At 49.3% G+C, this 21380-nt stretch overlaps 10 protein-coding genes across 10 annotated transcripts; 4 read left to right on the top strand and 6 right to left on the bottom strand.

Moving 5' to 3' along the window:
* Positions 1 to 350: 350 nt before the first annotated feature.
* BDW43DRAFT_193837 (SKI complex subunit tetratricopeptide repeat protein SKI3) lies at positions 351 to 4926 on the top strand. Its single transcript, XM_032039046.1, has 3 exons — positions 351 to 556; positions 617 to 817; positions 884 to 4926. The coding sequence occupies exons 1-3, from the start codon at positions 441 to 443 to the stop codon at positions 4842 to 4844; spliced, it is 4278 nt and encodes a 1425-aa protein (XP_031896004.1). The 5' UTR covers positions 351 to 440; the 3' UTR covers positions 4845 to 4926.
* On the bottom strand, positions 4927 to 5759 carry BDW43DRAFT_193832 (OB fold domain-containing protein). Its single transcript, XM_032039045.1, has one exon. It carries the CDS (start codon positions 5720 to 5722, stop codon positions 5009 to 5011), a length of 714 nt encoding a protein of 237 aa, XP_031896003.1. The 5' UTR covers positions 5723 to 5759; the 3' UTR covers positions 4927 to 5008.
* A 92-nt stretch (positions 5760 to 5851) lies between these two features.
* BDW43DRAFT_193824 (COG1/VPS51 family protein) lies at positions 5852 to 7231 on the top strand. Its single transcript, XM_032039044.1, has one exon. It carries the CDS (start codon positions 5973 to 5975, stop codon positions 6840 to 6842), a length of 870 nt encoding a protein of 289 aa, XP_031896002.1. The 5' UTR covers positions 5852 to 5972; the 3' UTR covers positions 6843 to 7231.
* A 52-nt stretch (positions 7232 to 7283) lies between these two features.
* BDW43DRAFT_303289 (DUF1917 domain-containing protein) lies at positions 7284 to 8324 on the bottom strand (the record flags this gene model as incomplete). Its single annotated transcript, XM_032045394.1, has 2 exons — positions 7284 to 8173; positions 8270 to 8324. The coding sequence occupies 2 exons, from the start codon at positions 8322 to 8324 to the stop codon at positions 7284 to 7286; spliced, it is 945 nt and encodes a 314-aa protein (XP_031896001.1).
* Positions 8325 to 8606: 282 nt separating this feature from the next.
* Positions 8607 to 10529, bottom strand: BDW43DRAFT_288832 (epoxide hydrolase family protein). The gene is made up of 8 exons (XM_032043329.1): positions 10197 to 10529; positions 10011 to 10144; positions 9676 to 9948; positions 9615 to 9623; positions 9367 to 9556; positions 9176 to 9296; positions 8960 to 9106; positions 8607 to 8904 (listed from the first exon to the last, which is right to left on the bottom strand). Exons 1-8 carry the CDS (start codon positions 10409 to 10411, stop codon positions 8818 to 8820), a joined length of 1176 nt encoding a protein of 391 aa, XP_031896000.1. The 5' UTR covers positions 10412 to 10529; the 3' UTR covers positions 8607 to 8817.
* Positions 10530 to 10999: 470 nt separating this feature from the next.
* Positions 11000 to 12443, top strand: BDW43DRAFT_322291 (uncharacterized protein). The gene is made up of 2 exons (XM_032049531.1): positions 11000 to 11295; positions 11351 to 12443. Exons 1-2 carry the CDS (start codon positions 11093 to 11095, stop codon positions 12360 to 12362), a joined length of 1215 nt encoding a protein of 404 aa, XP_031895999.1. The 5' UTR covers positions 11000 to 11092; the 3' UTR covers positions 12363 to 12443.
* rpnL (proteasome regulatory particle lid subunit rpnL) lies at positions 12049 to 13534 on the bottom strand. The gene is made up of 2 exons (XM_032043328.1): positions 12855 to 13534; positions 12049 to 12789 (listed from the first exon to the last, which is right to left on the bottom strand). Exons 1-2 carry the CDS (start codon positions 13416 to 13418, stop codon positions 12511 to 12513), a joined length of 843 nt encoding a protein of 280 aa, XP_031895998.1. The 5' UTR covers positions 13419 to 13534; the 3' UTR covers positions 12049 to 12510.
* A 1013-nt stretch (positions 13535 to 14547) lies between these two features.
* On the bottom strand, positions 14548 to 15490 carry BDW43DRAFT_315144 (uncharacterized protein; the record flags this gene model as incomplete). Its single annotated transcript, XM_032047995.1, has 2 exons — positions 14548 to 15162; positions 15224 to 15490. The coding sequence occupies 2 exons, from the start codon at positions 15488 to 15490 to the stop codon at positions 14548 to 14550; spliced, it is 882 nt and encodes a 293-aa protein (XP_031895997.1).
* A 1787-nt stretch (positions 15491 to 17277) lies between these two features.
* On the top strand, positions 17278 to 17954 carry BDW43DRAFT_288827 (uncharacterized protein). Its single transcript, XM_032043327.1, has 3 exons — positions 17278 to 17655; positions 17718 to 17783; positions 17853 to 17954. Exons 1-3 carry the CDS (start codon positions 17590 to 17592, stop codon positions 17886 to 17888), a joined length of 168 nt encoding a protein of 55 aa, XP_031895996.1. The 5' UTR covers positions 17278 to 17589; the 3' UTR covers positions 17889 to 17954.
* BDW43DRAFT_288822 (transcription factor domain-containing protein) lies at positions 17945 to 20958 on the bottom strand. Its single transcript, XM_032043326.1, has 7 exons — positions 20748 to 20958; positions 20655 to 20678; positions 20073 to 20589; positions 19682 to 19998; positions 19203 to 19628; positions 18910 to 19142; positions 17945 to 18857 (listed from the first exon to the last, which is right to left on the bottom strand). Exons 1-7 carry the CDS (start codon positions 20793 to 20795, stop codon positions 18383 to 18385), a joined length of 2040 nt encoding a protein of 679 aa, XP_031895995.1. The 5' UTR covers positions 20796 to 20958; the 3' UTR covers positions 17945 to 18382.
* Between the last annotated feature and the right edge of the window lie 422 nt (positions 20959 to 21380).

Below are 21380 nucleotides of genomic sequence, written 5' to 3'. Positions count from 1 at the left end.
GTAGTCTGGGGGCTATGGAACGAGCTGATAGGTTAGTACGGGAATAGCTACTCGTTGCTAGGCAATATGATTAACACCTACCTTCCTGCAACGTGAGAAGGAAATATAGATGTATAGGAACCCGGGAGGTATTAAAGGGCCCAGATCAGCCCTCACCGCTCCCTAAGTGTCGTGTCAAGCGTAAGGGGGGTGTATTGTAAGTACTAAGGAAGTGGATGTAGATGGTCGGCGCTTACGGGTCTGGGGGAGAGATAAGCGGCCACGAGATCGGCCCTCTGACGTATCACTACTTCGCTCGGCTTCCCCACTATCCCGAACATTTGTCTTTAACTTGGCTTTCTTCAAATGTTTGTTTCTTTCGCGAATCTACCAATTCAATCATTACTTTCTTCTCCTTTCTCTACCTGCGAGCGCAGAGCTATGCAGCCATTGGGTCTAGTATGTCAAGCAAAGCAGCCTTAAAGTCTGTGCGAACTGCACTGGACTCGAAAGATTTCGAGCTTGCAGCCGAGAAAGCCAAGGCTCTTGTGCAACAGGAACCCAAAAACTACCACGCGTATGCAACCCACTTTCTACTTACAGTTTTACTTCTTACTAATATACCGTGAGAATCTAGAAATGTCTTCTTAGGCCTTGCGTTGGATAAACTCGACAAGACTCAAGAGGCTGAGAATGCTTACCTCGCAGCAACCCGTGCGAAAGGGAACGATAAAACTGCATGGCAAGGGTTAATCAGTCTATATGAGAAGCAAGGAAGCAATAGTCTAGACACCTATCGTGAGGCGGCCATAAAACTGTGCCAGATACTGGCTGAAGCGTAGGTTGGCCATTTACTCGTCTTGAATTGTGCGATAAATCGTAAACCCCATATTGACCCTCGCAGAAATGATCCTCGTCGCTGCCAGGAGGTCGTTGAGAGATACATTAGATTCACGAAGAAGCATGGCACTCGTACGCAATACCGAAAGGCCATCGAACTTCATCTCCCGTCGAGTCCCCTCTACGATATCCTCGAGGGTCTCATCCCACATCCTTCTCAAACCTATCTTCGCCTCATTGAAATGACTGAAGCGGAAGAAAAAGAATTTATAAACAGAGAAATAGGGGAAAGACGTACGCGTCTGGGTGCGCGAATTGATCAAGTCACCCTGGAAGTAAAGAGGGAGGCCTTCAAGCGGAGTGAACTTGAACAGCTATATCGCGGAATAGTGGACTGGACCCACGATGATGAGGTTCGGCGTACTTATGAAGAAAAATTACTAGAGCGGGGCTGCGATGTACTCGCCGTTCTTCCGATAAACGAAAAGAGTGCGAAACGAGAGGAGGTGTGGGTCGCTGCTCGCGATATGGTCATTATCAAACACCCCTTTGAGCTTGCCTGGAGGATTTTTCTTGAATGGCAGGATGTCCAAAGCTTTTCTGAGTGGGATCTGAACTTTCTTCTAGATTTCATTGAGTTTTTCCCTGAGTCAGGGCTATCGAGACTGCTAAAAGGTTTCTTAGCCAGCAACATTTCACCGTTCCCAAAAGAGACCAAAGACCCCAAGACAAAAGAGCAGGCAAATGAACAAGCAAGAGAACAGGAGGCTGAGAATGCCAATGGCGATGCCAGTGAGCTGGCCGCTCAAGACAGTGTTCTACTTATGGTGGAAGGACTTGAGATGTCCGCATCCTCAATCGTTGCACATCGCATCTTGGGTGAACTCTACTTATCACTGGAGGAGTATGAAAGCGTTGTGGAAGTATCTCGCAAGGGGCTTGGAAATATTCAAGACCTGGCCAAGATGTCCGGCATGAGACTTAGGAAAACAGCTGACTGTATGAATATCGCACTTGCAAACGCCCTGATCTATTATCAATCACCCCGGAATCACTCTGAGGCCAAGACCATATTTGAAGAGATCCTACAGAGAGATCCCAAATCGACAAGTTGCTTGCTAGGGATTGGGCTTATCCTCAAAGTGGATGAAGATTATATTGAAGCTGTCAACTTCTTGGAGCGTGCTTTGAATCGGGACCCATCGAATATCAAGGTCCGTGGCGAGCTTTTTTGGTGTAGGGCACTGACTGGTGATCTCACTTCCGGACTTCATGGGCTCCAAGAAGTGCTTGAAGAACTACAAAACACGCATTCCGAAAATAAAGATTTCAAGGCCGAAATTCTTTACCGTATAGGTTATTGTCAGTGGGAGATGGACCCATCACCTACCGCACGCAAAGACCGCAATGGTGCCTACGCTAATTTCCTCGCGTCGATCCAGACCAGCATAAACTACGCGCCTGCCTATACCAGTCTAGGCCTTTTCTACGCTGATTACAAGAAGGATAAAGCCAGAGCACGGCGATGCTTTCACAAAGCCTTTGAGCTTTCACCGTCAGAAATCGAAGCGGCTGAGAGGCTGGCAAAAGCATTCGCAGATCAAAAAGAGTGGGATCTAGTTGAGGCCGTGTCGCAGCGTGTTGTTGACTCCGGGAAAGCTAAACCTGCACCGGGCTCGAAACGAAAGGGCTATAGCTGGCCATATGCTGCTTTGGGCACTGTCCAGATCAACAAGCAACAATATTCCAAGAGTATTGTCTCATTCCAGGCAGCTTTAAGGCTCTCTCCAGGCGACTATCATTCATGGGTTGGCCTGGGAGAGAGTTATCACCATTCAGGGAGATACATTGCAGCAACAAAAGCGTTTGAGCATGCACAACAGCTAGAGGTCTCACTCACTAGTTCAGATAAGGAACAAGTCTGGTTTGCACGGTACATGTTGGCGAATGTGAAGCGAGAACTCGGGGAATATGAAGACGCGATTTCGCGATACGAGAATGTCCTGAGCATTCGTCCGAATGAATTCGGCGTATCTATTGCACTCCTTCATACACTTACGGAAAGTTCTTGGAAGAGTCTGAACCAAGGACTTTTCAATGACTGCATTGAGCTGGCCCGTAAGGCGGTCCTGGTAGCGACATCTCTTGCCTTGGAAAGAGTCGATATCTTCAATCTATGGAAGGGCGTGGGAGATGCCTGTTCAATCTTCTCCCATGTCAAGTCGAAGGCCGCAAGAGCCCCAATGAACGAAGTGCATACCTTATTAACTACCCAACTCGAGTCTGCAATTTTCGACACACTAACTGACGTTGATGAGGTCGGGCAAGATCATCTGTTGCTGTTGAAGAATGTAGATGATGAGACATGTAGCCCATCGGATAAATGCATATACGCCTCGATTTTAGCATATAAGCGCGCCATCCATGTGTCAGCGCAGGATATTCATGCCCAGGCAGTTGCTTGGTACAATCTTGGATGGTCAGAATACAGAGCTTTCAGGTGCATGCAAGTGACCGCAAACAATCAAAGCAAGAAACAGTCGCGCAAATTTTTGAAGGCGGCCATACGATGCTTCAAAAGAGCGATTGAGCTGGAAGCTGGAAATCCTGAATTTTGGAACGCCTTGGGCGTGGTGACGACAAGCTTAAGTCCAAAGGTTGCACAGCATGCTTTCGTGAGAAGCCTCCATCTCAACGATAGGACCGCACAGGTGTGGACCAATTTGGGAGCGCTTTACCTGATGCATAATGATATTCAGCTGGCAAACGAAGCATTTACACGTGCACAATCAACCGATCCAGACAACTCCCAAGCCTGGATTGGCCAAGGCTTCCTGGCCCTTCTATTCGGTGATCCACGAGAAGCCAGGGGCCTCTTTGAGCATGCTTTTGATATCTCTAATTCGTCGTCTCAATTGCCTAAGAAGCAGTACACTCTGAGCTTATTCGACCATCTCATGTCAGACCCTTCGGTTTCGAATGAGGTATCGCAGCTGATCCAACCCTTCTTTGCACTCCACCAGCTTACCTCACAAAACCCATCGGATTTGCCTTTCCTACATTTATCCTCTCTGTTGGCTGAAAGGATTGGCGAACTCTCGGATGCAGAAACCAGTCTACGGGCTCTCTGTTCCGCCGTAGAGGTAGAATACGAGGAATCCGAATCGGCGTCGTCCCTCTCGAAATTCGCCCAGGCGAACGCAGATATTGCTCGCGTTCTCCTTGCGCGTCAGGAATTTGGGGAAGCCGCAGAAAAGGCAGAAACAGCGCTCATGCTGTCCGGGGAAGAGGACGCCGAGAAATTCGATCCTGATATGAACAGCAGGCTGCGTTTATCGGCTCACTTGACGGCCGGTCTAGCACATTATTACATGCGGAACATGGACAATGCCATTGATATGTTCCGTGACGCGCTCCAGGAAGCGGATAATGCGCCTGAAGTGGTATGCCTTCTCGCACAAGTGCTATGGGCTAAAGGCGGCGAGGAGGAACGGGGTGTAGCTCGCCAGCAGTTATTTGACTGCGTGGAAAATAACCCCGAACATGTTGGCGCCGTCACGCTTCTGGGTGCTATTGCAGTCCTCGATGCTGACAAAGACATGATCGAGGCTGTCGAGTCTGACTTGCAGAACATGATTACGAGGGACGACATTGACATCCACGAGCAGGCTAAGCTGGCCAAGCTTTTGACCGCTATGTCTGCCTTAGGGCTCACTGATAGTTCTGGAGTTCCCGAGGAGACTAGGCGTGTGGGAGAGGCTGCGGCAGCAGTGATGAGATCACCTCATCAGCCCCAGGGCTGGATGGAGTTGTCGGCAGCCTCCGGTGAACCCTATCCTGCGGAGATGGGTGTCAAGAGAGCTTTGCGTAGCGTCCCACCCCGAGGCAATCTGGACGCTGTTGATCTGTCTACTGCATATGCACAAACCGGAAAGGCGAGTGACGCACTCAGGGCGATTATGATTGCGCCATGGAAACAGCATGGGTGGGAAGAGCTAAATCACGCGGTGTCTGCAACGAACTAGTGTGGAAACTTTCTTCTAGGAAGACATTGCGCTTGTAGATAGTCGTGACATGTCATCCTGCAGCTGGCCTACTATAGGTAGTGGATGAATGATGAAATAGAAACATTTGAACACACCTTAGTATCTATGCAAGGACGAGCTTGATGACCATGTGGTACTCTTCCTTATGAGTCCTGCTCCCTTTGCATCTCGGCAATTCTTGCCAACAGTCTTTCCTTCCTTCCCTCTCTCCACACCTGGTCCAGCGAGTCAATCTTGCCCCCAAGAAGCGTAACACAATCAGGCGTCAACAACACCATGCCACGAGCAACTGCAGTATTCCGTAACAGTATCTTAGACCCAATGGGTAATTTCCCCAACGCAACGCCACTGACACGCTTCAACTCAATTACCACCGCTTTCGTGCCCGCCGCATCTTGAACGATCAATCGGTGCGGGCCACTGCTGTCCGACTGAGTAGAAGCAGGACCGCTACCCTCCGCGCCCTGCTCGGGATCTTCGTCCACACTGACGGTGCGCACAATTTCCCTGCCCCGAATCGCCTCCCCGCGTTCCACGCGCTCGATCGCTTCCACCTGACTCCACAAACTCGAGCCGATGTCTTCGATATCCAGGACTTGAACGGGGACCGGGCCCTGGAGCCGTCTTTCTTGTACCGCGGGATCGGAGATGTCGACGGGAAGGAGTGATGAAGTTGATCGTGTGGAAAGGGATTCTCTAATGTCGGAGGCAAGGATGCGGAATAGAGCAGTCTGGATCAAGGCCGAGAGGGGAACGTTGCGCTGGAGAGTGGTCGAGGAGACAAAGTGATTGAGCCATGTTGAAGAGACCGAGAGCGATTTACTGCTCAGTAGCTGGGCGGCGATTTGGCTCTCCATTGTGTGGTTCAGGAGGGGTCGTACAGATACATTAAGCGTTGTTGCTGCTAATTAAATTTATTTATAAACAATTTCCGCCGCGGAGGAAAATCCGGGGAACGGGCCACCGCCTCCTGACCTGCTGTCATCGGACTCGCCTCTTTTAACCTTCAAGCAAAACCTCACTATTCTCCTCTCTTTTAGAGAATACCCAATTCATACAGAATATATACCCTCACCAGACATCATATACAATCAATCCGCCCCAAAAATGTCCACCATCTCGTCCCCCCGCCCATCAATCGCCTCCTCACGCGCCCACTCACCCACCCCAACATCCTCCCGCCGACCCTCCCTCGACATCAACACAAACCTCGGCGGCCTCAGCGCCAGCTCAACCCCCTCAACCGCCCGAGCCCTCTCCCCCTCCTTACATCCCCGCCGCAATCGCGCCGCCCTCCGCGACTACTACAACTTGAAACCCTCCGCCGCCGAAGCCCCCGGAACCAGACGGTCCCGCAGCATCCCCCGGCCCACCGACGCAGCCGACACCTCCAATCCCTCAGTCATCCAGACCGGGACGGAGCTGGACAGCCCGGACTTCGATGCCCAGCGCTACGTCAATCATCTTCTTGCGACGTCGTCGCTGTCGACGGTGCTGAAGGCGGAGAATACGCTCGTCGGGGATATCAAGACGCTGGATAGTGAGCGCAAGGCGCTTGTTTATGATAATTATTCGAAGCTGATTCGGGCGGTCGAGACCATTGGGAAAATGCGGCAGAGCATGGATGATCGGGGGGCGCCGTTGACCATGACCAAGACCTTGGGGCCGGCTATTGCGTTTGTGGCTGAGACGGCAGGGGGGTTGATTCAGGAGGGGGAGGAGCAGAGGCGGCGGATGAAGGAGGCTAGGGCATCAGATGGGTTCGAGCGCAAGACGGCAGAGAAGGATACGGTGAGGTGGGCGCTTGGGACGCCGGCTCGGTTGGAGAAGCTTGTTGCGGATGGTAGCCGGGAGGAGGCTGAGAGGGATTGGGAGGAGGTACGGGAGTTACTTGGGAAGTGGGAGGGTGTGAAAGGCGTGAAGGAGCTCCGGGAGGCTTGCGAGGAAATTATGGAGAAGAATGATGAAGCTTCTTGAATGCATAGCTCATTTCATGCATTCTATTCTTGCGGTTGAGCTACATTCAGATGCTCACCGGCTGGCCGACAGACGGACGCTTTCAGAGATCACGCAGCCAACTACAGTTCACGCTGTTCGGCCCGGTTGGCAGGTCGGGAGAGCCTGTCACAATCTTTCAGGGTCACATTGATCGATCAAACGTGGAAGATCCCTTCAGGAACGTCTATAAACTGCACGACACGACATCCGTCCACGTTTCCTCGTTGATACCACCACGATATAAAGGTGGAATGTATCACAGGGAGAAGAACCAGGCTTGGGAGCACCAATCAATCTCCAAGAGTGTTCATATCACATTAGATACAGGTAGTGAGCAGAGTCATCACGAAACTCATCATGATCGTCAATCATTACATATCATCAGACCCATAAATGTACATCAATCTAAGTCCATCCAACTCAATCCGATCCCCTCTTCCCCTCCAAAACATCCCGACTGGAAAACAGGCTCGCCCTCAAGCCATACGAATTATTGCTCATAATCTCCAAATAAGTGTACGCATCACACTTATAATAAACTGGGCGTCCTCCCTTCTCCACCAAACCCAACTCCACCAGCCTCTCCAAAACCCTCTTGACATCCGCCCCATCCCCAAAATCCCGAGTATAAACCGCCAATAATCTCGCCCTCCCCTCACCATCATCCGTCGCAACCTTCGCCGCAACCCCCAACCGCCCCTCCACCGTCTCCTCCACCACAACGCCCCAAACCCGATCCACCACCTCCCCCGTCAAAAACAACATCCACTTCCCCGACACAACCCCCGTCTCCCTCGCCAAGGCAAAGATCCCTCCTTCCAACCTCCGCCTTAAAGGCACCAACTTCCTCGCCTTCTGCAACGTCCCCGCCCGATCCATGCTCACCTCCAACTCTGCCCTCTCATCCTCAAACCCTCGCAGCAACCTCGTCCCCCCGGCGACGAAACTCGCAATATCCTGCTCCGTCCGGCAAGCCCCTGGATCCGAAACATAGATCCACGGACCCACATTCTCGGCCTTGGTTGTGGAAGGCGGCAGCCGGGCTAAGAAGCTCTGCACTGACTCGTCCGTCCTCGGCGCGTTGTGCGAGTCCATAGATGCCGGTGTTTCGGCTTCTACGTGGACCCCAGTATTTGGGTTTGGTTGCGGGGGTGGAGGGGACATTGGATCCGTTGGTTTGGCGACGGAGGCTGAGACTAGCGCGTTGTGTTTGATTGTGGTGTAGAGATTTGGATGGATCTTTTCCCAGTAGGGACCTGGGTCATAGGTGTTCGCTTGGTGTTCGAGGTGGGATTTTGTTTCTTCGTCGCCTTTTGTTTATTGTTAGTTAGGGAGGTGATGTCATTCGGAGGATGGAGAAGTCTGAAGAAAGAAACTGTATTGGTATTAACAAATATAGTACGAACCGTAGAAGCTTGACCCGTCTGAGAAGAGGTCGTTGAGATCGGGGTCGGTGGGCATTACTGCGGTGTTGCGCTTGGAGGGTCTTGTTTGGGGCATGGATAGGGATGGGAATTGGAAATTCGGAAGCTGGTGAGGGGTGGGTTCGAAGGATTTATATAGGTGGGGGATAGTGCTGGATTTCTCGGCGCTGAAATGGTGTCGCGATGAAGATGTGAAGATTGTCATGCTTGGTTGCTTGTTTGGAGGCGTTCCCACCTGTCACAAATCATGGTTTGGAGCTAGTTGGAGCTTAGTGGGTTTGGTTTGAGTGTGGGGACTAGATTAATTTAGACATTATTATTTATATTTAGAGAGTTATGATTTGTTGCTATTTAAGTTAATATAACGCCTTGTTTGACCTCTTTATCAAACTGAGAAATATACTGTTTGAAGAGATCTTGCGCCGAGCTGCTGGGTAATCAAAGTACAGCACATATTTGTGACATGACAGTCTACCATAGCTATATAAGATATATGTTTAATCCCTCATGGATGGGTGCTTCTTCCACCTCTATTTGTGGTGCCAAACCTGCTCCACAAACTCCATCAAGTCAGCTTTCAGCTCCCTTGGCTTCTCAAGAGCTGCGAAGTGCCCTCCCTAAATCACACTGTGAGTAGACGAACTCTCTCCGCTCGACGTCGAATACACCTACCTTTTGGTGCTCCCTCCAAAAGACCAAGTTCCCCGTGGTCTCTACCCAGGCCTTGGGAACGGGAAACAGTTCGTAGGGGAAATAGGAATATCCAAATGGTTTCTGGATGTACTTCAGAGCGTTCCGCTCGGGGGACAGGGGAAACTCCTATAGATGATAACCAAGCGTTAGCACTGAACAGGCCTTACAGAAACGCTAGGTGATATTCGCATATACCTCGCGGTAAGGGTAAATTGCCCGTGGAAATGTCTCGGTCAGCCAATACAACGAGACGAGCTCCAAAATGGTCTCGGAGGGGAGGGGCTCTTCCACCCAGGTAAGGAGTTTCTCTCCGCACCTATTTCTTTGGTGAGATTATGCTTTCCTTCCCTCTGTCCTTTCTCGAGTAGACTATGAGCTTGACCTACCATGCGAGCAAGGCAAGTGGGCTTGAAGACAGGACATGGCCAATGGTACTTGTCTTAGTACCATGTTCGAAGGCATACGCGACGCCCAGGGTCATGAACTCCTCTTTCCGAGCCAATCCTTTCTTCTCAAAATCCGTGAGGTTCTCAGTTGAAACTCCCTTGGGCGGCGTAACTATCGGGCAGAAGTTCACTGGGCCAGTTGGTTTTACTTCCATACAAACGTCGGGCGTGATGCTGGATTATCTTACAGTGTACCGCTGTGAAATGGGTTAGCGCCGGAAAGGAGTAAAAAGAGTAGGCATGACCAACCTTTGCAGCTATCATAGTTCACTGCCAAGTGTCTGGACACTCGGGCTCCAATGTCGCCTCCTTGAGCGACGTACCCGCTTTCGAACCCGAGGTTCTTCATCAAGGTATCTATGACTCGAGCGACATCATGAGTGGTAAAATTTTTATCCACTGGCGGGCTGGAGGAGAAGCCATAGCCCGGTAGGGAAGGGACTATGAGGTGATAGGGCAAGGTGCTCGGTGTGAACTCGTCCCGGAACAACTGTAGCAGCGGGAGAAATTCCAGAAAGCTTCCTGTGTGACAATACACTGTGAGTGCGATGCACGGCGAAGGATATGGAAAGAGGTCATAGTACCAGGCCATCCATGAAGTAGGACAATGGGCACTGCATCAGTCTTCTCAGAAAAGAGAGCAGCAAAATGTAGCTCAATGTCTTCGATCTTGGCTGTGAATTGAGGGAAGCTATTGATCCGTGCTTCACATTTCTTCCTAACTGGAGTTAGGTTTTCTGATAAACAGCGATTGAGTATTAATAAGATACCAGTCAAAGTCATTGATCCATTTTTCTCGGATCGCAGTCAGCCAGTTGGAGGTGATGCCGAAGCCCGGCTGCGAATTCTCGTAAGTCGGAGGGGCTATCTTCCCCACTTTCACCAACGTCTGGAGCTCGGCAAGCTGTTCTTGGGAGATAGAAGCTGTGAAGACGGACGGGGTCACCCTCGCAGTGGGCGGGATATGGCTAAAAAGTGCCGACATGGTTCAAGTATATTTCTCTACAGCTGTAGGAAATAATATATAAATGTAGATAGTAGTCGTGAAGGAACAGAAAGGGAAAATGATCCTTAGACATCATGAATGGCGGGTTACTTTTAAGCTTAAGTACTACAAGAAGTATAGGAGAGAAGGGCGGGGAAGATGAGTAATTGGATGATCCATGGAACCCTAATATGAGCAATACGACCATGATATCGACTCATATCACAGACTAACAACGATCCTTCTAGGCAGAAATCGGCTGCCTTCTCGTAGGATTCATATCAAGCTATCTAACCGGGTCTCGGTTCGCTATCAATCTGGGGTTATTTCAGACGCCTCAGATTTAGATGCAATCTCTTTTTCCCAAATCGTTGAACATACTGACTGGCTGTAGATTTGGCGGAGTCAAGCATTCTGGACTGGGTCGTAAAGGAAGCAAATATGACTACATGACCATCAAGATGATCACCACTGGAGCTCTGCATCAAGAAGTGAAATATACATCCCAGCGGGGAAGATTTGTAGGAAATTTTATATTCACCGCCCTCCACGCCTTTTGATAAAACACAAGATATCCAATCCAGCCCATGTCACCAGACATAACCATACGCATAAAATCAATGATTAGATTGATTAGATGTATCCAAGCATACATACATAAATCCCACCTATAAATACATAATGACCCTCCAAGCCCCCCAATCCGCCACCACCATCTACCTCGACCAACCCCCAAGCTGCCTCCAATCCTGCCCCTCATCCCCCAACCACTTCCTCATAGGCACCTACCTCCTTACCGAAACAAAAGATGAAGCCGGCACTATCCAACAAACCAAAACCGGCAGCCTGCAACTCTGGCACCTGACCCCAGAAACCAACTCCTTGTGAAACACCCCGATATAAGAAAAACCAAACCATGCCAAACTAACATCCCCCCAGATCCCTAATCCAAAAACTTCCCCTACAATATGCAGTCTTTGACCTCCACTTCCACCCCAGGGACCCCAATCTGCTCGCCATTGCCACAAGCGCAGCATCAGTTGCCCTCTTCCGCCTCTCAGGCCCAACACCAACCCCCGAAATCCACCCGGTATGGACGAAACCCGTCCACGAGGACCCGACCATTCCGGCCCTCTTCCTCGCCTGGACGCCGCAGAACTGGCTAAACGAGACCGAGACCGAGACCCAGGCCGACGGGTTCGCGGTGACCTTTTCCGACGGCCGGACCAGCATTTTCGGTTGCTCCCAGGGTACTACGGGACTTGTCGAGGAAGATGCGATCTCGGAATGGGGCTCCTTTGCTGCGCGGGAGACGATCGAGGTGTGGTTTGTTGCGCTGGAGATATTCTCCGACAACGACGGGAGTCAGGTCCCGTTTTTGTTTACCGGGGATGATTTTGGGTCGTTGCAGACGCGGCGGTTTGGGGGTGAGAGGGAAGGGGAACTTTTATCGGGGGTTTTGGGGGATTGGGATGATCGGGGGAGGAATCATGGGGCTGGGGTTACGGCGATTTTGCCACTTCCGGTGGGATTGGAGGACGGGGCGCCGGTGGTGCTTACGGGGAGTTATGATGAGAGTTTAAGGGTTTATCGGGCTACGCGGAGGGGGGAGGTTTTGGCAGAGGTGGGTTTGGGGGGTGGAGTTTGGCGGTTGCAGTTGGTGAGGACGGAGAGGCGTGGGTTGGAGGATGGGGGGAAGGAGTGGGTGTTTCTTGTTCTGGCGAGTTGTATGCATGCTGGGACGAGGGTGGTGAGGGTTACGCGGACACTGGGGCAGTGGGATATTGAGGTTTTGGCGGAGTTTACGGAGCATGAGAGTATGAATTATGCGTCTGATGTGTGGAAGCCCGAGGAGGGATATGACTTGCAAGGGAAGGAGATGTCTGAGCTGCTCTGCGTATCGAGTAGTTTCTACGATCGGAGACTTTGCGTGTGGCGGGTCAATGTATGAGGGAAAAGTCCCTCAAAAATGAGAGATGGTTTTATTGTTCATGAAGTGATTCGCTCGATAAATTCATCATGCGGTATACAAGTTATAACCCACCGGGGACCCAGACGAAAAGGCAAAGAAAAATGCGTGACTAGATAGATCTATTAGATTAAACGATCGTCTCTAGCTCGCGAGCGTAACCGATCGCGTTCTCAATAATGGTGGTGCTGGCCACAAGGATATCCTTTTCGGACCGTGCGGTAGCCTCCGGCTCAATAGGGAAGTATATCCGTCCATCACGAAGCACCCATCCGCGCTGCTGAGCGAACTCGATGACCGCCCCTTCCGACTCAAGGAACAGAAGGTTCTTCGCATTGGAGATGGGGAGGGAGGGGTACGCCTTCTCGGAGCAGTCGGCGATCTCACTGCGGATGGTTCCAACCAGGACCTGATCAACCCAGAACTGTCAGCATGCGCTCTTACCCAAGAAAACAACGAAACGGGGGCACGTACGTTAGAGAACAGGCCGAAATCCTCTGAGGGTACCCTCTCTGATTTCGTCTCTCTCCACACCTTATCATAACTGCCCTCCATCAAGTTCCGCTCCAGCTCAACTGGGTACTTGATGTATGCGTCATCCTCAACACTCTTGCCCTTTAAGCTTGCCTCCTCAACGAGACCCTCCAGTACTGTGTGGAAACTAGTGCTATCGCCCATACTCAGCAACAGGAGCAGATACAGGCCTGTAATCTTGCTACGTTGGCTGTTCTTAAAGTCCACCTTTCCGGCATTCGAGCTGTCCCTCTCCAGATCATAGAAAGGCTGCAGCTGCTGATAGTATCGTGTGAAAGAAGTTGCGTCGGTTTGCCGGATGGAGGACAGAGCGCCGAGCTCCAGAACATCGCGTGCAAGAGCAATCAGCTCAGGCGATGTCGAGGACGTTGGAATCAAGGCATTCTGTAGCAGGAGAGTCCGCTTAGCGCGACCAAGAAGATCGTTGGCGGCATCGAACTGTTTGCGATTGAGGGCGTTGTGAAGCTCTGAGACGAGGGTCCGGAGGTCGGCACCGTTCGCCATAATGAGTGGAAGCTGAGATGTGGACGGGAGGGTGTGCGGTGCGGTCAAGAAGACGTTGGATGACTGAGAAAGGAATGCCGGCGAGATCGGAGAGTATGGGGGAAGGTAAAGAGTGGTTTGTGATTGATGATTGATGGTTGAAGTGGACGATGACAACAGCACTTCCAAGAGCTTCTCCAGCGCATGTCTTGGCAATGAGGTCACGTGTGGGCGGGCGGTGTTTTAACGGCGTCGCACAGTTCTTCCTTTTAAGGACTATGGAGTAGAAAAGTGTGAATAAAAATACGCACGGTGAGAGAGGGAGGCGAGGTGAGCGAGTGCTTGTGTATGTGTGTGGCATGGAAGAAGAAAATTACCCCAGAACATATGAAACCTAATGAATATATCTTCTGAAAGCGAAGATCTATATATATATATGTGGTCTACTTTGAACAAAATACAGGGATGAGACCAGGACTATGCGCCTCAATGTAGCTAACACCGGCTTATGGCTATTGAATGATCCTCCCCTCACACTTTATATAGACTTCGCTAGCCTAAGGAGTGTGTCGTAGGAGGGTGTCCCAAGATCTGTGACGGGATCTCGCCCAGGCGTTGCGTTCCAGCTTGCATGCGGAACCTCCATCCCAACGTCATTAAAACATCCTACTGAGCCCCATTCGAGGACATCTGTAAAGCCGGTCTGATCGGGAGAATAAAGTCAGTGGCTGAGAACCCTTAATATTGGTTTGTCCGCCTCCGACTGGGCTGTATTAAGTCAGGAGATGATAGGAGCAACCACAGGCGCCGCAGTACTAGACGACAAAGTTAGCATTCTGTATGGAAATCTTCATGATTCGACGACGAATCTAGTACCTCCCGTCTTTAGAAGTTGTTCATGGTCCGAGATAATAAAGTGGTCGGCCTGGGCGGAAACATCAGGAATGGCCCTGCTATTCGGATTATAGAGCCCTTCCGATTGGGACCCTAGTTGACTTAAATATTGGTTGACACTCCCATCCTGGTACGAGTGACGCGCGAAGTACTTTGAAAAGCCCCCTGAAGAATAGCCGATAGCCTTTTCAGGCTTCTTATCGTAGGTACCGCCCGCAGATGTAACGAATGGGCAAGACGCAGGCCATCGTTTGTTTTACGAGTCACCGCTGCTGAAGATAACGGAGACCCCCCCACCCGGCGCTCCAAGCTGAGCAAACATGTTACAGGTGGTTTTGGCATATGTTTCTGGAACTCTCTGCCCCACTTCGCCGTAGGATGTAGATAGAACAGCAGGAAGCTCGTCATCTGGGAGATCCAAAAGATAACGAAATTGCCCGAGGTATGGCTCATGATCTGACTCCCCTGAACCATCATCTCCTACTCCAAATATGGTAGGGCCGCGTCCGGCAGAGCTGTAGAACGTGGTCAAGGGGTTATCGGCCAAAGCAGCAGCGTATTGGATGTCCAAACTTGCTTCAGTACTGATCTCTAGAGGATTTTGCAGGTTAAGTCCCCCATTGATCAGCACCACGCTAAAGTTCGTGTCCGGTATACTCGATGCATAGAGGTCTAGGGACCGATGAAAACCGCTGTAGCGCTCATAATGGTCCAGAAAACCGGATATCCCCAGTCGTTTCCGGCTGTCTGGCCTGGTCCTGGAAAGGCTACGGAGACGGTGGGGTGTGATGGTTACCGAGCAATCTGCAACTAGATCTGCGAGCGTAGCAGGCACAACCCCCAGGAGTGGTGGCTCAGTGTGCGACAGAAGCTGCCCGAACCGGGTTGTTGGTTGAAATCATTTGAACGTAAAATCGATTTTCTTTGGGTACTGAATATTTGAGAGTTCTGACTACAATTGCTTTCGATTTCTTGTGCTCAAAGGTATAAAACCGGGTCTTATATATCTTCTCCGCTTTCGAGACAGGAGCCGTGAAGGTGATCCAGCTTGCATGACTTCCAAAAGATGTAGTAGAAACTTGCGCAGTTTTAAGCCAAGAAAGAACCTCCCGCGATGCGACATTAGATGGATGTAAAAATCCACTTATATAGTCGCGACTCATCTGATGTCCGTGTTCAGGATTACTTGAAGTAGACATATTATGACCATGTGCTCAAACTCAGACGCTTTTTCTTGGTGTATCGCTGGAATTGCATCAGTTTAGACCGGGAAGGAACCCCAACATCTGCCCAGCCATCTGGGATCGTGTCAAAACGCTCAACAGGAGACTACCTGGGTTCTGTGGGTATCGCAGAGACCAAGAGAAATAGAACCAGGGACTAGGTTTCTATCATGCATGCAGCACCAATGAACAAGAGACATGTCATGTTTATAATCATTAGAGAAACATCGGAATGGATACCTACTAATTCGTCTCCAGCCGCGGCCACATCTCTTCAGGGGACTATGCCGCATAGGCTTTAAGTGCGCTTAAAGACAGATCACCGTTGCGATTTTCCACGGCCACAGATGGAGACGCCGTTAGCATGACCGTAACCAGTAGCATTTACTCGAAGCTGTCTATTTTTCTGTTGCTAAGATCTAAGAATCGCTCGTATTAGCGGCGTTTGGCCACTCTCTTGAGGTGCCATGGTTGGAGTGATGGGGTTTGGCTTTTCAGAGTTGTGTAGTCTTTTCCTTTTTACTACCGAGACACGCCCACAAAGAGATAGTCTTTGGATCATAAACGGGAGTCCAGCCAAGAACGACAAGAGTCTCGACAGTTGTCGGTAGTTGGAAGTTGGTAGTATATACTCCGTAGTTAGGATATAATTATGTTCTTTGTTTCCATTGAACTTTCCTATTGATACCGGAAGAGGTAGAATTTTAGGAAACTCTTTCCCCACCAATCACAAGAGACCTTTACACAATGCCTGGGGCTTGTTTCATTTAATTTATTTTGCTTATTTGTTTTTGAAAATGTACCGTGATTTATACCTCCGGGGCACTGTTTTGGTGTGAGTCTGGAAGCTCAACGGTGCCCTGTTGGGGAGGGTAAGCATCAATACAGCTTAGAACTCGTAAGTGGCTGGTAATAAGATAATTAGCAGCCTATAGCCTCCTACTTCTATATACACTGAGCCGTGCCCGCGACATAGTTCGGCTATCCTACGGCTAAGCTGGCGGCAAGGTGAGGGAGAAATCCGTATTGATACTACAAGCTGGAAGGCTTACATAACAGATATACGGCATGAGGCGAATCCTCAGTAAAATTTGAACATGGCATAAAGTAACGGTCATGCATGATAAATCTAGAAATGCCCCTAGAAGTGCGTCTCTTTAGGGTTACTCTTGACATCAATCAATGGTGGCAGCTCGGTCCCCGGAAATTCAACAACAGCCTTTTACTCCTTATTGAGCTTTTTGATTCTACAAAAAGCATTAAGAAATGTGGGAAAGCACTTGAAGGTTTATCATGATACCCCTAGTAGCGTTGTGTGTAGTGTATATAAGAAGCGTAGACGAAGCCCTGGGAGCCAAGACCAGTCAGCTTCTGGTCTATGTAGTACATCCAAGCCATAAAGCCATACCGCCAACAAAGTTCCATACGATCAGCTTATAGATTCCTTCGAGACAGCCCTCCAAGACTATTACAGCCCTAGTTCTCCACGGTTGTCAGCTCGGGCTGAACAACTACTCTCGGAAGCCAAGTCTCCATCATACGAGGACCAAAGTGAAGCGGACTTCTGAACTCTCCCAAAAGTGCGCATTATACTGTTGCAAATAAAATAAAGTGAAACTGTATCGACGGCGACTTCGTATGTTTCCCTGGTTCAGTAGAGATGTGGAAACCTCGGCGATATTGCCGGCTATTTTTAGCCGGCGCGTCTAGTAGCTCCACAGTCATGATTTTGGGGAAGGATCAGGTCCCTAGGGCGCCATGAATGGTGACGTCGCTTGTTGCTCCTTGTTAGAAGTTCCTCTTGCCGATGCATCTCCGATAGACCCATGGTGGCCGAGACTGGCCGCCATAGTAAGCAGGATATCAATGATTATCGCTACTGCAATTGATCGGTGTAGGGGAATCCTCGGTGCTGGCGCTCGGCTCAAGCGTACATCCTGAGCAGCAACATGGAATCGTAGAAGCGAGAAAAAGAATATATATACACTTCTAAAGTCTCTTGATCTCGTCGGTATACAAACTACAACACTTCCTTGACATACAAGTTCTCCAGAACCTACGAACCCTCTGCAACAATGCGTTTCATCTTCATCGCTGCTCTCGCCCTCGTTGGCTCTGCTTTTGCCTCCCCTCAGGCCAAGGTAAGATTCACAATCACTTGCTAGCCGGGTTCTCTTTTGCACATATACTGATTGACCTGTAGCTTCCTGCCGGCCAGCCCTGCAAGCAAGACGGAAGTCTGGGAGTCTGCGACAGTGGTCTCTGTGTTGTATGTTATACGATTCCCAACACTAACTGGGATGAATCTTTTGGACTGAAAACTAACTAATGTCACTAGCAACTTCCTGGCCAGCCCCAGGGTGTGTGCAAATAAGCCCTGGTAGAGAAATTACGGGGAGAAATGCAGCACGTGCGGCTCCAGCCCCGTTGCATTTCGAATTCGTTCGGACAAGTTTAAACATGGCCCTCTTCAGTGTATCTAGATCTTCTATGGTCATTCACGGTGGTGATCTGGCCGAGTCGCTCGTTAGATAAAGAGTCAGTTCTTCAACGCTCATCCGCATACAAAATGTAGCTTTGACACCCTAGACCCAATGGTGGTAGGATTCTTTCCGGGGATTTGAAACGTGAGGTAGAAAGCTGTACTGCGGAGCATGGGGACTGATTCAATAGCACCGGTAACGATGTAAAGCTTTGTTTAGAAAAAGCCTTTCATAAAGAGCAAACAATGCAGGTTCATACGATTTATTCACTTCACTTTGGTACAAATGGAACGGAAAAAAAATGTGGTATCTGAGATTACAATCTACGCAGTCGAAAATAAAAGGGAAGCGTATACTTCCACCCTGGGTTGAGTAAAGCCCGTTCTCATGCCGAGCTAAACGGATGGGAGTCACCGGGGCCGCCTAGGAAAAAAGCTGAATCCCCGTAAGAGAGTTCTAACATGGGAAATGCTGGGTCGAAAGGATGACTGTCCAAGCCAGCCAAAATCCCTGGAGCCCAAGCAGAGCTGGTAGTTAACCAGTGCGGCGAGGTAGGATTGTGGACCATATCTTGAGAAGTGGCTCCTTGAGAAGTGGCTCCTTGAGCAGGAGATAGGCTTCCCTGGGAAGTACCTTGCTGGACGAGAACAGCAGAGCTTTCGTCATTGAGGAAGCGCTGAGAGAGTGAAACAAATTCCTGGAAGAGTTTCTGCAACTTGGCAATACTCTGGCTGGCTGTTCCACTCTGGGTCAAGCAATCCGCAACTGTTTTCAGAAGGTTGAAGTCGCCCATATGGGAGGTGACAACGGCATTGCAAAAAAGGACAAAGACGGCTGTTAAGGGATAATAAAGAAGGGTCCTAAGAATAATTAGTATCTCGTCTTTTGGATTTATTTAGAGGGTGTGCTGACCAATGTAGAAATGCGACCGTACTTTGCTTGTTACTTGATAGACATATTGATACTAAGGCCGATAGCTCCTGACGTGCTGAATCAAGATAAAGGTCTTTGGCACTAAGGGTCTGACCAGGGGTAAGTTGAACTAGATGGAGAATGGTTGTCATAACCGAATGATAAGCAAAATCTAAGGCTGCGATTTCACTGCGGCTATCTAAGCCTTTCCAGCGGTCAGAAGGAGATGTGATCTGTGAGAACTTTGTTGTTAGCGTCGGATTGATTTGAATAGAAACGAAACGGCAACCTACCTGGTCTATGCAGCTGCGGATATCTTCCATTTTTGGAAGCAATCGCTCTCTGATGTTAGTTAATGGTGGGGCGGCATGCTCGCTTCCTGCTGAGGAAGGATCACTTGTGAATGGTAATATTCCGTCTTGTATTTGGGCGAGGTCCAGATATATCAAGAGAAGCTCGGAGATTGGGGGATTCACCCTGGAAGAAGCGTGCAAGATCCCCGCAGGAATGATTTCAAGAAAACATTTGGATCGCCCGAGCTTCCAAGCATAATTCCTGTCCAGCATATAACACCATATAAAGCAATAAAACTCCTCCTCACTAACACCTCGACCATTGGTGGCGGTGGTGTTAAGGCCAATACCGGTGCAAATCCTGCAGGCAGTTCTTGTCAACTCCCAGCAGAAATTGGTGTCACCCGATCCCTGAAATAGAAAGATCTAGATAATGAGTTAGTTACTCTTGAGCATTCGACGGCATTTTTACTACTCACCCCACAAAGTACTGCCTGTAGGAGTGTAAAAGATGGTGTAATCACGAGTGGGATCTTTCTCAATGCTGCTTGGGCTGTGGCTCGGTACTGCAATGCGTTCTGCCATAGCCTTTGAGTCAATTCACTGTGCTCTTCGATTACAAGCGTCGTAGTAAGAAATTTGTAAGCGATAGAATTGACGCAAACAGTATAGAGAATTGTATCAGTTGGCGAGGCATCTTTGCGGAGCAGACACATCCCCATTCTCTCAAGAGTCTGCTTAGATATATGTCGGAAGTAGTCTTGAACATATAGGCCAAAGTGATCGGTGCCAATATCTATTTTGGATTGCACAAACCAGAAGTCAGTTGTCATTACACGACAAGGGGCCACTGCCGAGGGGGTGTAGTACCTTTGAGCATCCATGTTAGAAACTCAGGGGCTGGGATTTTGTACTGATCTTCACCCTGGTCGACATTATTGGATTGTTTCCCTATACTTTCTGTAACTTGTTTTGCAGCGAACAAGGCTGACTCAAGAGCTTGCAGCCTATTCCAAGCCAGGCCTTGAACTTGACTTAACCGGTGCCGGCTTGCCATGTGCGCATCGGTGAGGGGGATGATTGAGATCCAACTGTGGAACTCGTATGTCATTTGTGGAGGATTGTTTAACATGGGCACAATCTCTGGCATTTCCAGGGTTAAACTATCATTATCCATTTCCGATGGGAGTGAATAGGTATCAAAACCGCGTAGCGAACCCAAGTCCGACAACGGCTGGGCGGAAGTCCGACCAGGTTGAATTGCAGTGTTTCCTCGATCATTTTGATGAGAGACTTTCCTCAGGCCACGTCTCACACTGCGGTGACGAGTGCATACCTTCCCTTGATCCTGGCAATTTCCGCAAGGATTCTTCCTATCACATCGAACCTGGGCAGAAGATTAGCCAACGAGGAATGCAAATGTAAAATTAAAGCGAATTGGCCGGCTGATACCTTCCGAGAATGACAGATGTCGCACTATTCGAGGGTATTAGCCTGTTACAATGTCCAAAGTAGTAGTAATAGTCACTTGGGGATATTTCATACCACCTGAAGTGACAGCGACCGTCGTTTGTCAGTGGACTGGGCCTCCATACTAAGATTGGATAAGAATCATAAAAAGCGAGTGTGCAACGGTGTGATGGTAGGGTTCTGTTGGCGCATATATACTGCCCTCATGTATGTATGAGATTCGTCTACATTTTCAACAACGTCGCGGACCAAAAAAGTTAAGTTGATAGCGCCAGCTATAGCGTGCCAAGTCTTTGGTTTGTATGAGGTAGTCTAGAAGCGACAAATGACATTGACTATACGAATTGACCGAGACTTGGCGATTTACTAAGTAACAAAATATTAATAGCATGAGGAGCAGTTGTGCTGTGCTGCCTAGTAGGGCTTTGGAACACCAGCCGATTCCTCCTTTCTTTTTTGGGAAATCCCCGGTTTTCTGCGCCACATGAACGTGGCTATGTGCAAAGTTCACTGGCCAATAGGGTTGTTCAGAGTTGTATGAATTAAGGCTCTGTTGCTTTTCGGTACAATTAAAACGTTGAATCTATTTTTACTTTCACGGAGCATAAAAGAATTATTTAGCATGTAGGAATCATTGAAGAACAGGAATAAGAATAAGAATAAAAATAAGAATAAAAATAAGAATAAAAATAAGAATAAAAATAAGAA

The sequence above is a fragment of the Aspergillus alliaceus genome (assembly GCF_009176365.1).
Source record: "Aspergillus alliaceus strain CBS 536.65 unplaced genomic scaffold BDW43scaffold_55, whole genome shotgun sequence".
NCBI classification, from domain to species: Eukaryota; Fungi; Ascomycota; class Eurotiomycetes; order Eurotiales; family Aspergillaceae; genus Aspergillus; species Aspergillus alliaceus.
This window is presented reverse-complemented; position numbering and strand designations above follow the sequence as displayed.

Coding starts and splice junctions, on each gene's coding strand:
- BDW43DRAFT_193837 (XM_032039046.1), top strand. CDS start 441: ATGTCAAGCAAAGCAGCCTTAAAGTCTGTGCGAACTGCACTGGACTCG. Junction 557..616: donor GAACCCAAAAACTACCACGC/GTATGCAACCCA, acceptor GTGAGAATCTAG/AAATGTCTTCTTAGGCCTTG. Junction 818..883: donor TGCCAGATACTGGCTGAAGC/GTAGGTTGGCCA, acceptor TGACCCTCGCAG/AAATGATCCTCGTCGCTGCC.
- BDW43DRAFT_193832 (XM_032039045.1), bottom strand. CDS start 5,722: ATGGAGAGCCAAATCGCCGCCCAGCTACTGAGCAGTAAATCGCTCTCG.
- BDW43DRAFT_193824 (XM_032039044.1), top strand. CDS start 5,973: ATGTCCACCATCTCGTCCCCCCGCCCATCAATCGCCTCCTCACGCGCC.
- BDW43DRAFT_288832 (XM_032043329.1), bottom strand. CDS start 10,411: ATGTCGGCACTTTTTAGCCATATCCCGCCCACTGCGAGGGTGACCCCG. Junction 9,107..9,175: donor CAATTTACCCTTACCGCGAG/GTATATGCGAAT, acceptor TATCATCTATAG/GAGTTTCCCCTGTCCCCCGA. Junction 8,905..8,959: donor TTTGGAGGGAGCACCAAAAG/GTAGGTGTATTC, acceptor AGTGTGATTTAG/GGAGGGCACTTCGCAGCTCT.
- BDW43DRAFT_322291 (XM_032049531.1), top strand. CDS start 11,093: ATGACCCTCCAAGCCCCCCAATCCGCCACCACCATCTACCTCGACCAA. Junction 11,296..11,350: donor ACCCCAGAAACCAACTCCTT/GTGAAACACCCC, acceptor ACATCCCCCCAG/ATCCCTAATCCAAAAACTTC.
- rpnL (XM_032043328.1), bottom strand. CDS start 13,418: ATGGCGAACGGTGCCGACCTCCGGACCCTCGTCTCAGAGCTTCACAAC. Junction 12,790..12,854: donor ATTTCGGCCTGTTCTCTAAC/GTACGTGCCCCC, acceptor TGGGTTGATCAG/GTCCTGGTTGGAACCATCCG.
- BDW43DRAFT_288827 (XM_032043327.1), top strand. CDS start 17,590: ATGCGTTTCATCTTCATCGCTGCTCTCGCCCTCGTTGGCTCTGCTTTT. Junction 17,656..17,717: donor TTGCCTCCCCTCAGGCCAAG/GTAAGATTCACA, acceptor ATTGACCTGTAG/CTTCCTGCCGGCCAGCCCTG. Junction 17,784..17,852: donor GCGACAGTGGTCTCTGTGTT/GTATGTTATACG, acceptor TAATGTCACTAG/CAACTTCCTGGCCAGCCCCA.
- BDW43DRAFT_288822 (XM_032043326.1), bottom strand. CDS start 20,795: ATGGAGGCCCAGTCCACTGACAAACGACGGTCGCTGTCACTTCAGGTG. Junction 20,590..20,654: donor ACATCTGTCATTCTCGGAAG/GTATCAGCCGGC, acceptor TCTTCTGCCCAG/GTTCGATGTGATAGGAAGAA. Junction 19,629..19,681: donor TACAGGCAGTACTTTGTGGG/GTGAGTAGTAAA, acceptor CTCATTATCTAG/ATCTTTCTATTTCAGGGATC.